The sequence below is a fragment of the Leucoraja erinacea genome, unplaced genomic scaffold (genome assembly GCF_028641065.1).
Source record: "Leucoraja erinacea ecotype New England unplaced genomic scaffold, Leri_hhj_1 Leri_780S, whole genome shotgun sequence".
NCBI lineage: Eukaryota > Metazoa > Chordata > Chondrichthyes > Rajiformes > Rajidae > Leucoraja > Leucoraja erinaceus.
In genome coordinates, this window is record NW_026576708.1 from 27,501 (window position 1) to 39,576 (window position 12,076).

At 52.9% G+C, this 12,076-nt stretch overlaps 1 protein-coding gene across 1 annotated transcript in view; it reads right to left on the minus strand.

Annotated features, from left to right (window-relative positions):
• si:ch211-284o19.8 (protein lifeguard 1) overlaps positions 1 to 3,586 on the minus strand; it is an 11,890-nt gene extending 8,304 nt beyond the window's left edge. Inside the window, exons 1-2 of the mRNA XM_055631497.1 lie at positions 3,465 to 3,586; positions 483 to 577 (exon numbers count right to left, since the gene is read on the minus strand). Of these exons, the coding sequence (XP_055487472.1) occupies positions 483 to 577; positions 3,465 to 3,519 (150 nt within the window). The 5' untranslated portion in view covers positions 3,520 to 3,586. The remainder of the gene's footprint in view (positions 1 to 482; positions 578 to 3,464) is intronic.
• Positions 3,587 to 12,076: the final 8,490 nt, after the last annotated feature.

Genomic DNA, 12,076 nt, shown 5'->3' on the forward strand with positions numbered 1-12,076 from the left:
CAGCGGTCAAATACGGGACAAGGGCGGTCGGTCCCGCACAGGACAAACCAATTTAGCCCAATATACGGGATGTCCCGGCTAATACGGGACTGTTGGCAACACTACCTAGAGGTCACAGCCTCAGAATTAAAGCACATTCTTTTAGGATGGCGATGAGGAGGAATTTCTTTAGTCGGAGGGGGTGGTGAATCTGTGGAATTCTTTGCCACAGACGGCTGTGGAGGCCACAAGTCAATGGATATTTTTAAGGCGGAGATAGATAGATTCTTTATTGGTGCTGGTGTCAGGGGTTATAGGGAGAAGGCAGGAGAATGGGGTTGGGAGGGAGAGATAGATCAGCCGTGATTGAATGGCGGAGCGGACTCGATGGGCTGAATGGCCTGAATCTGTTCCTATCACTGGTGATCCACGTTCCCAGGGAGAGGGTCAGACGGCGGGGGGGGGGGTCATCGCTGCTGCTGCTGCAACTTTAGATATTTCACCTTCCTGATGAAGTGTTGGCGTATTGTCTGATCATCAAGATTGTGGTCAAAGGCTTGCGACGTGTTTTCGTAGCTGGGAGGATAATCGCCACGGGCTGTGGATGTGAACAAGACGGCCAAATGTCAGAGAGCTGTGGGCGCGGCCTAGACCCTCGCACAAACCAACATAAACAATATTGGTCCCATCTTCCCCTTCGAGCCTGAAGGACGCCATTGCCACATGATCATGGGGATCATCAGAGATCCTGTACCTGCTTTCTCCAGACTGATTCCCGGGATGTCAGGGGTCACTGTCTCCATGAAGAATAGACTGGATGAGACTTGGTTTATACTCGCTAGAGAATTTAGGAGATTCGCCAGGGGATCTTATAGAAACTTACAAAAATCTCAAGGGGTTGGACCGGCTAGATGCAGGAAGATTGTTCCCGATGTTGGGGAAGTCCAGGACAAGGGGTCACAGCTTCCTGATAAGCCTGTAAAATCCTTGTAAAACCGAGATAAGATCCCCCCTGAATCTCTCTAAATTCTCTCTGCAAGCCGAGGTCTAGTTGAGGCCAGTTCATATGAAAGCTATATTTAAGAGGGAGTTAGATGTGGCCCTTGTGGGTAAGGGGATCAGGGGGTATGGAGAGAAGGCTGGTACGGGATACTGAGTTGGATGATCAAGGCCCTCCAATGATCATATTGAATGGCGGCGCTGCTGCAAGGCCAGCAGGGCATCAAGACAAGAGAGCCCTACCCCTGGTCACTCTCTTTCTCCCCTCTTCTAATCGGGCAGGACTGTGAAAACATTCACACCTCCAGATTCTGAACCGGTCCTTCAATATAATGTGATGGCAGTATAATGTGGATAAATGTGAGTTATCCATTTTGGGTGCCAAAACTCTCGGGATACCAGACTGATCCCTTGGTGGCCACAAGGGCCACATCTAACTCCCTCTTAAATATAGCAGCGAGACCTGTGTGGCCTGGTACACCACTCATTGAAGGTAGGCATGCAGAATGCAGCAGAAAGAAAGCGAATGGTATGTGTGCTTTCAAAAAAAAAGGATTTGAGTATAGGAGCAGGGAGGTTCTAAACAGACTTGGTGAGACCCACCTGGAGTCCTGCGTACAGTTTGGTCTCCAAATGTCCTGGACATTCCCCAACATCAGAGGGACAATCGGTTCACTGCATCTAGCCTGTCCAACAACTTAAGAATTTTGTAAGTTTCCATAAGATCCCCCCTCAATCTTCTAAATTCTAGCGGGTACAAGCCGAGTCTACTATCCAGTCTTTCTTCATATGAAAGTCCTGCCATCCCAGGAATCAGTCTGGTGAACCTTCTCAGTACTCCCTCTACGGCAAGAATGTCCTTTAAAACCGAGATTAGGAGAAAACATTTTTCCAAAGAGAGTGTAATCTGCAACTCTCTGCCACAGGTAGTGAGTCTCACCAAGGCCCTTATATTTAAGAGGGATGTTAGATGTCACGCTGCCTTGGCAAGGCCATCAGGGGGTCAAAGGAGAGCCTCACCCCCGGTCACTCCCTCTTCTCCCCTCTCCCATCGGGCAAGAGTGTGAAAACGCACACCTCCAGATTCTGAAGGAGGGTCTCGACCTGAAACGTCACCTAGTCCTTCCCTCCATAGATGCTGCCTCACCCGCTGAGTTCTCCAGCATTTTTGTCTACCTCCAGATCAGGGACAGTTTCTTCCCAGCTGTGATCAGGTAACTGAACCGTCCTCTCACCAACTAGAGACCACCCTCCCCCCCCCCACCCATCTACCTCATTGGAGACCCTTGGACTATCTTTGATTGGACTTTATCTTGCACTAAACATTATTCCCTTTGTCCTGTAGGCTGTACACAGTGGGCAGAATGTGTGGAAAGGAACTGCAGATGCTGGTTTAAACCGAAGGTAGACACAAAATGCTGGAGTAACTCAGCGGGGACAGGCTGCATCTCTGGAGAGAAGGAATGGGCGACGTTTTGAGTCGAGACCCTTCTTCAGAGCCCGAAACGTCACCGATTCCTTCTCTCCAGAGATGCTGCCTGTCCCGCTGAGTTACTCCAGCATTTTGGGTCTCAGATTAACCCTCTGTCTCCCTCCCCTCCCTCATAAGGTCATAAGTGATAGACAATAGACAACAGGTGCAGGAGGAGGCCATTCGGCCCTTTGAGCCAGCACCGCCATTCAATGTGATCATGGCTGATCATCCCCAATCAGTACCCCGTTCCTGCCTTCTCCCCATATCCCCTGACTCCACTATATTTAAGAGCCCTATCTCGCTCTCTCTTGAAAGTATCCAGAGAACCGGCCTCCACCGCCCTCTGAGGCAACAAATTCCACAGACTCACCACTCTCTGTGAGAAAAAGTGTTTCCTCGTCTCCGTTCTAAATGGCTTACCCCTTATTCTTAAACTGTGTGGCCCCTGGTTTTGGACTCCCCCAACATCGGGAACATGTTTCCTGCCCCTAGCGCGTCCAAACCCTTAACAATCTTATATGTTTCAATGAGATTCCCTCTCATCCTTCTAAACTCCAGAGTGTACTAGCCCAGCTGCTCCATTCTCTCAGCATATGACAGTCCCGCCATCCCGGGAATTAACCTTGTAAACCTACCCTGCACTCCCTCAATAGCAAGAATAGTAGAAGAGTTCGGCCATTTGGCCCATCAAGTCTATTCTGCCATTCAATCATGGCTGCTCTATGTCTCCCCATTCTCCTGCCTTCTCCCCCCTTCTCCACTCTCCTCCGCCCGCACCCTCTTCCCTCCACTCCGCTCTCCCTCCCCCTCCCCATCTTAGTTTCAACTAAGGTTAATTTAGCCGAAGGGGGTCAGAAGGATTGACCCCTCCCTATGGACATCTCCCCCCCACCCACACCCTGTTCCCCATGGGGTCCATTCTTCCCCTCCCCCACGGCCCTGCACAACCCCCCCCCCCCCCCCCCCCCCCCCCCCCCCCCCCCCCACCCCACCACCCCTGGTCCACACTCACCCTCCGCATCCTTGCTAAGGACCAGGGCAGTCTTGTCATCATAGCTGGTGGCCATGACACCTAGAGATGGCGGAGGGAGAGAAGTCAAGGGAGAGGGGGACTAGGAGCTTCTCCCCCCTCAATTTCCCCTCTCCTCCCTCTCTCCCCTCTCCTCCCTCTCTCCTCTCTGCTCCTCCTCTCCTAACCCTCTCTCCCCTCTCCTCCCTCTCTCCTCGCTGCTCCTCCTCTCCTAACCCTCTCTCCCCTCTCCACTTTCTTTCTCTCCCCCTCCCTCTCTCTCCAAGGATCTCCCTTCCTCCTTTCCTTCCCTCCCCTCTGCTTTCCCTCCACTCCTCCGCCCATCCTCTTCTCTCCCTCCATTTTCTATCCTCCCTCTCCCCCTCCCCCCCTCCGCTCCCCTCTCCTCCAGGGCAGGTCTTGAGTGATATGGGCCAAGCACAGGCAGGTGGGACTCGTATAGATGGGGGCATGTTGGTCAGTGTGGGCAAGATGGGCCGAAGGGCCTGTTTCTGCGCCATGTGACTCTGGACTCCAAGGATTACAGACTGTGGACTCTGGAGTTGATCAGTGCGGGTGTCGGGGGTTACGGGGAGATGGCAGGAGAATGGGGTTGAGAGGGAGAGACAGATCAAGCATGATTGAATGGCGGAATAGACTTGATGGGCCGAATGGCCTAATTCTACTGCAATCACTGATGAACTCTACTGCAGTTGTACAGGGTCTTGGTGAGACCACACCTGGAGTATTGCGTACAGTTTTGGTCTCCAAATCTGGGGAAGGACATTATTGCCATAGAGGGATTGCAGAGAAGGTTCACCAGACTGATTCCTGGGATGTCAGGACTGTGTTATGAAGAAAGACTGGATAGACTTGGTTTATACTCTCTAGAATTTAGGAGATTGAGAGGGGATCTTATAGAAACTTACAAAATTCTTAAGGGGTTGGACAGGCTAGATGCAGGAAGATTGCTCCCGATGTTGGGGAAGTCCAGGACAAGGGGTCACAGCTTAAGGATAAGGAGGAAATCCTTTAAAACCGAGATGAGAAGAACTTTTTTCACACAGAGAGTGGTGAATCTCTGGAACTCTCTGCCACAGAGGGTAGTTGAGGCCAGTTCATTGGCTATATTTAAGAGGGAGTTAGATGTGGCCCTTGTGGCTAAGGGGATCAGGGGGTATGGAGAGAAGGCAGGTACGGGATACTGAGTTGGATGATCAGCAATGATCATATTGAATGGCGGTGCAGGCTCGAAGGACCGAATGGCCTACTCCTGCACCTAATTTTCTATGTTTCTATGTTTCTAATAGGTGCAGGAGTAGAGGCCATTCAGCCCTTCGAGCCTGCACCGCCATTCAATATGATCATGGCTGATCATCCAACTCAGTATCCCGTACCTGCCTTCTCTCCATACCCCCTGATCCCTTTAGCCACAAGGGCCACATCTACCTCCCTCTTAAATATAGCCAATGAACTGTGTGGCCTCAACTACTTTCTGTGGCAGAGAATTCCACAGATTCGCCACTCTCTGTGTGGAAAAAAAAATTCTCATCTCGGTCCTAAAAGACTTCCCCCTTATCCTAAAACTGTGACCCCTTGTTCTGGACTTCCCCAACATCAGGAACAATCTTCCTGCATCTAGCCTGTCCAACAACTTAAGAATTTTGTAAGTTTCCATAAGATTGCCCTTCAATCTTCTAAATTCTAGCGGGTACAAGCCGAGTCTACTATCCAGTCTTTCTTCATATGAAAGTCCTGCCATCCCAGGAATCAGTCTGGTGAACCTTCTCTGTACTCCCTCTACGGCAAGAATGTCTTTCCTCAGATTAGGAGACCAAAACTGTACGCAATACTCCAGGTGTGGTCTCACCAAGGCCCTTCCGCTGACTCCATGTACACCTTACGCTGCCTTGGCAAGGCCAGCAGCATCATCAAAGACGAGCCTCACCCCCGGTCACTCCCTCTTCTCCCCTCTCCCATCGGGCAAGACTGTGAAAACGCACACCTCCAGATTCTGAAGGAGGGTCTCGACCTGAAACGTCACCTAGTCCTTCCCTCCATAGATGCTGCCTCACCCGCTGAGTTCTCCAGCATTTTTGTCCACCTTCAGATTCAGGGACAGTTTCTTCCCAGCTGAGATCAGGTAACTGAACCGTCCTCTCACCAACTAGAGACCCCCCCCCCCCCCCCCCCCCCCATCTACCTCATTGGAGACCCTCGGACTATCTTTGATCGGACTTTATCTTGCACTGAACGTTATTCCCTGTATCTGTACACAGTGGGCAGAATGTGTGGGAAGGAACTGCAGATGCTGGTTTAAACCGAAGGTAGACACAAAATGCTGGAGTAACTCAGCGGGGACAGGCTGCATCTCTGGAGAGAAGGAATGGGCGACGTTTTGGCTCGAGACCCTTCTTCAGAGCCCGAAACGTCACCGATTCCTTCTCTCCAGAGATGCTGCCTGTCCCGCTGAGTTACTCCAGCATTTTGGGTCTCAGATTAACCCTCTGCCCCCCTCCTTCTCCCTCCCCTCCCTCATAAGGTCATAAGTGATAGACAATAGACAACAGGTGCAGGAGTAGGCCATGCGGCCCTTCGAGCCAGCACCGCCATTCAATGTGATCATGGCTGATCATCCCCAATCAGTACCCCGTTCCTGCCTTCTCCCCATATCCCCTGACTCCGCTATCTTTAAGAGCCCTATCTAGCTCTCTCTTGAAAGCATCCAGAGAACCGGCCTCCACCGCCCCTCCGAGGCAGAGAATTCCACAGACTCACAACTCTCTGTTAGATAAAGTGTTTCCGCATCTCCGTTCTAAATGGCTTACTCCTTATTCTTAAACTGCGTGTGGCCCCTGGTTCTGGACTCCCCCAACATCGGGAACATGTTTCCTGCCTCTAGTGTGTCCAAACCCTTAACAATCTTATATGTTTCAATGAGATACCCTCTCATCCTTCTAAACTCCAGAGTGTACAAGCCCAGCCGCTCCATTCTCTCAGCATATGACAGTCCCGCCATCCCGGGAATTAACCTTGTAAACCAACCCTGCACTCCCTCAATAGCAAGAATAGTAGAAGAGTTCGGCCATTCGGCCCATCAAGTCCATTCTGCCATTCAATCATGGCTGCTCTATGTCTCCCCATTCTCCTGCCTTCTCCCCCCTTCTCCACTCTCCTCCGCCCGCACCCTCTTCCCTCCACTCCGCTCTCCCTCCCCCTCCCCATCTTAGTTTCAACTAAGGTTAATTTAACTGAAGGGGGTCAGAAGGATTGACCCCCCCCTATGGACATCTTTCTCCCCCCCCCCCCCCCCCCCCCCCCCCCCCCCCCCCCCCCCCCCCCCCCCCCCCCCCCCCCCCCCCCCCCCCCCCCCCCCCCCCCCCCCCCCCCCCCCCCCCCCCCTCCCCCCCCCCCCCCCCCCCCCCCCCACCACCCCTGGTCCACACTCACCCTCTGCATCTTTGTTAAGGACCAGGGCAGTCTTGTCATCATAGCTGGTGGCCATGACACCTAGAGATGGCAGAGGGAGAGAAGTCAAGGGAGAGGGGGACTAGGAGCTTCTCCCCCCCCTATTTCCCCTCTCCTCCCTCTCTCCCCTCTCCTCCCTCTCTCCTCTCTGCTCCTCCTCTCCTAATCCTCTCTCCCCTCTCCACTTTCTTTCTCTCCCCCCTCCCTCTCTCTCCAAGGATCTCCCTTCCTCCTTTCCTTCCCTCCCCTCTGCTTTCCCTCCACTCCTCCGCCCATCCTCTTCTCTCCCTCCATTTTCTATCCCCTCCTCTCCCTCTCCCCCTCCCCCTCTCCCCCCCCCCCCCCCCCCCCTCCGCTCCCCTCTCCTCCAGGGCGGGTCTTGAGTGATATGGGCCAAGCACAGGCAGGTGGGACTCGTATACATGGGGGAATGTTGGTCAGTGTGGGCAAGATGGGCCGAAGGGCCTGTTTCTGCGCCGTGTGACTCTGGACTCCAAGGATTACAGACTGTGGACTCTGGAGTTGGTTAGTGCGGGTGTCAGGGGTTACAGGGAGATGGCAGGAGAATGGGGTTGAGAGGGAGAGACAGAGCAAGCATGATTGAATGGTGGAATATACTTGATGGGCCGAATGGCCTAATTCTACTGCAATCACTGATGAACTCTACTGCAGTTGTACAGGGTCTTGGTGAGACCACACCTGGAGTATTGCGTACAGTTTTGGTCTCCAAATCTGGGGAAGGACATTATTGCCATAGAGGGAGTGCAGAGAAGGTTCACCAGACTGATTCCTGGGATGTCAGGACTGTCTTATGAAGAAAGACTGGATAGACTGGGTTTATACTCTCTAGAATTTAGGAGATTGAGAGGGGATCTTATAGAAACTTACAAAATTCTTAAGGGGTTGGACAGGCTAGATGCAGGAAGATTGCTCCCGATGTTGGGGAAGTCCAGGACAAGGGGTCACAGCTTAAGGATAAGGAGGAAATCCTTTAAAACCGAGATGAGAAGAACTTTTTTCACACAGAGAGTGGTGAATCTGTGGAACTCTCTGCCACAGAAGGTAGTTGAGGCCAGTTCATTGGCTATATTTAAGAGGGAGTTAGATGTGGCCCTTGTGGCTAATGGGATCAGGGGGTATGGAGAGAAGGCAGGTACGGGATACTGAGTTGGATGATCAGCCATGATCATATTGAATGGCGGTGCAGGCTCGAAGGGCCGAATGGCCTACTCCTGCACCTAATTTCTATGAACTTGGGCCATGACTGGGCCTGCTGTGGTAAATGTAGGGGGTTAAACCCTTCTCTTTACAAAGCTGAGCCTGTGGGGGGTAGGAGAGCCTTCATGGTGGGGAGGAGGGGGGTAGATCTCGGACCCCTCCCCTACCTCTCCCAAGGCCCCATCTGGGCGTAACCAGGGGTTACGGGGCCTGTGGGCCAATGGTTGATGTGTTCCCCCCCCCTCACCTCTCATCTCCCCTCCCCTCATCCCCCCCTCCACTCTAACCCCCCCTCCTCTCGCCCCATTGCATAGCCCCACCTCCCTCTCCCCCCCATGCCCTCTACTCCCCCCCCCCTCCTCTTGCTCACCCCCCCCCCCCCCTCCTCTCGCCCCCCCCTCCCTACCTCTCCGCTGTCTCCCGAGACTATGGGGGGGGTGGACGCGAGGTCATAATTCCCCCCCCCAACCTCACTTCCTGTGTCAGAGGGGAACCCCCAACTCCCCCCTCCCCCACCCGATGAGACAAAGGCTTTGAGGGGGGGAGACGGGAGGGGGGGGGGGAGACGGGGGGGGGGGGGGGGGGGGGTTTGGGGTTGTGGAACCGTGGGAGGGGGGGGGGATGAGGGAGATGGATGGGTGTGTGTAGGTGATGGGGGGAGAGGGAGAAGGCGGCCTCTATCTCTCTCAACTCTCTCTTATCTCTTTCTCTCTCCTCATCTCTTTCTCTCTCCTCCTCTCTCTTTCTCCTCACCTCCCTCTCTCTCTCACCCCCCTCCTTTTTAGGTTCCAGTGTAATCTGGAGATACAGCGTGGAAACAGGCCCTTCGGCCCACCGAGTCCGTGCCGACCATCGTTCCCCGCACACTAACACTCTACCCCCAAAAAAAATTAGGGACAATTTGACATTTATACCAAGCCAATGAACCGACAAACCTGCACGTGTTTGTGGAGTGTGGGAGGAAACCGGGGCACCCGGAGAAAACCCACGTGGGTCACGGGGGGGAGAACGTGCAAACTCCGTACAGACAGCACCCATGGTCAGGATCGAACCCGAGTCTCTGGCGCTGTGAAGCAGCGTCTCATTTCTTCCTACCCCCCTCCCTCCCACCCCTGTCATTTTTTTCCTTCTCCCCCCCCCTTCCCCGGGCATCCCCTCCATGTAATTCTGGAGGGTCAAAAGAGCACTCAGTACAACAACTGGCTCCTCTCCCTGCCCTGTAGAACGGAGCGGTTCAGGAGATCCTTCACCCCTGCACCCATTAGATTCTATAATTCGGACCGCTAGGCTGTAGGGGGATGCTTTTGTGCTTTTTAAATTTTTTTAAATTGTTATTTAATGGTATTTTAAAGTATTTATTGCTCTCAGGTAGTGTCCACCAAAGATCTTATAGCAGAGCAAGATGGCCTACTCCTACGCAAAACACACGTAGTACGTTCATGGGCAGATTCATGGGTGATTATAGGACCCATTTTAGCAACCAGCCTCCGCCATCTTGTTCCGCCATCTTGCTTCCGGCCAAAGATCGGATCTTTGCTTCCGCCTCCGCTCCCGTGTCTTCGCTTTGGTCTTTGACTTGAGGGGGGGGTGCGGGAGGGAGGAGGAGAGGGGAGAGGGAGGAGGAGAGGGGAGAGGGAGGAGGAGAATGGGTCTACTATAGGATCTTTGGTATGGTTAGCTTTCATTGTAAAAGGATTTGAGTATAGGAGCAGGGAGGTTCTACTGCAGTTGTACAGGGTCTTGGTGAGACCACACCTGGAGTATTGCGTACAGTTTTGGTCTCCAAATCTGAGGAAGGACGTTATTGCCATAGAGGGAGTGCAGAGAAGGTTCACCAGACTGATTCCTGGGATGTTAGGACTGTCTTATGAAGAAAGACTGGATAGACTCGGTTTATACTCTCTAGAATTTAGGAGATTGAGAGGGGATCTTATAGAAACGTACAAAATTCTTAAGGGGTTGGACAGGCTAGATGCAGGAAGATTGTTCCCGATGTTAGGGAAGTCCAGGACAAGGGGTCACAGCTTAAGGATAAGGGGGAAATCCTTTAAAACCGAGATGAGAAGAACTTTTTTCACACAGAGAGTGGTGAATCTCTGGAACTCTCTGCCACAGAGGGTAGTCGAGGCCACAGTTCATTGGCTATATTTAAGAGGGAGTTAGATGTGGCCCTTGTGGCTAAGGGGATCAGGGGATATGGAGAGAAGGCAGGTACGGGATACTGAGTTGGATGATCAGCCATGATCATATTGAATGGCGAATGGTGCAGGCTCGAAGGGCCGAATGGCCTCTACTCCTGCACCTAATGTCTATGTTTGGTGTCCACATTGTATTTTACGTCTGCATTCATTTTGAATGTGTGAGTTTGTTGGTTGGGGGCTTCTGGGCATCTGAATTTCCCTGAGGGGGATCAATAAAATATTTATTATTATTATTATTAGTAGCAGCTGCTATGGACTGGGCCTATAGTCGTGGTGAGTGTTGTCAAGCAGAGGGATCTAGGAGTATTGAGTACAGATTTGGGATGTCGTGTTACGGGTGTACAAGTCAGGGAGGATGTCATTTATCTGTCGACTGGATAGCTAGCACGCGACAAAAAGGTTTTTTTTACTGACGTGACAATAAACTAAAACTCTCTCTCATAGAAACATAGAAATTAGGTGCAGGAGTAGAGGCCATTCGGCCCTTCGAGCCTGCACCGCCATTCAATATGATCATGGCTGATCATCCAACTCAGTATCCCGTACCCTCTCCATACCCCCTGATCCCCTTAGCCACAAGGGCCACATCTAACTCCCTCTTAAATATAGCCAATGAACTGGCCTCAACTACCCTCTGTGGCAGAGTTCCAGAGATTCACCACTCTCCCTCCAATCCCCCCCCCCACACCTTCCCCTTTTCCCACTTTCCCCCTCTCTCCCTCTCCGCCCCCTTCGTTCACCCCCTCTCTCCTCTCATCCCCCTCTCCCAACACCATCCTCAGTCCATTACAATTTGCCTACCCCTACCACCACGACAAGTCAATGGAGGATGTGATCTCGCTGGTTCTCCATTCTGCCCTGGGCAACAGCTCGGCGTTCAATACCGTCAACACCTCCGGGCAGGTTCCCTGGGGTGGGGGCTACTGCACCGGGGAGTCCCCTGCAACCTGTTCCTCTGGCATTTCACAGACTGGCCCAGCCCGCCTGCCACGTTTGTGGGCTGGTAGAGTCTGTGTGCCAGGTGTACATGGAGTGTGTGAGGCTGCAGGCCCCTCCGTTCCATTATCTAAAGGGGCTGCTCCTTGCCTTCTGGCTGCATTTTTCACCCACCATCCTCATCTTCGGACACCCCCTGTGCGTAAGGGAGAGGGTTTGGGGCCGAGGATGTCCTGGTCGGGTTGCTGCTCCTGGGCCTGGCCAAGCCGGCCATCCGCGGGTCACGGCGCCAGGCAGAACAGGGCTCGGCCCCAGCCGGCTGCCCGCCCCTTTACGGGGATATACGTCTGCGCCCGGCTGGGGTTAGAGAGGGGCTACGCGCTGTTCACGGGCTCCCTGGTGGATTTGCTGGACCGCTGGGCACCGCGGGGGGGTGGAATGCATCCTGGACATGGAGCGTTACACAGTTATCGGGAAATTTAGTGTCTTGCATAATTTGGTGATTTTTGCACTGTGGTCATTGACTACGTTATTTTTGATTTTTTAAAATAAAAGCTGGTTACCAAGCTGCCGGAACTTGGTCTTTTCCATTCCCTGTAACTAGATCCTCAACTTCCTCATCACCAGGACCACAGTCTGTACCAAAGATCCTAGAGGAGCAAGATAGACCACTCCTCCGAAATCCAATGGACTGGCGTGTAGTACGTGACATATAATCTTTGGTCTGTACGAATTGACAGCCCCCCCCCCCCCCGTGACCCCCCCCCCACCCGTCACCCCTGACCCCATATT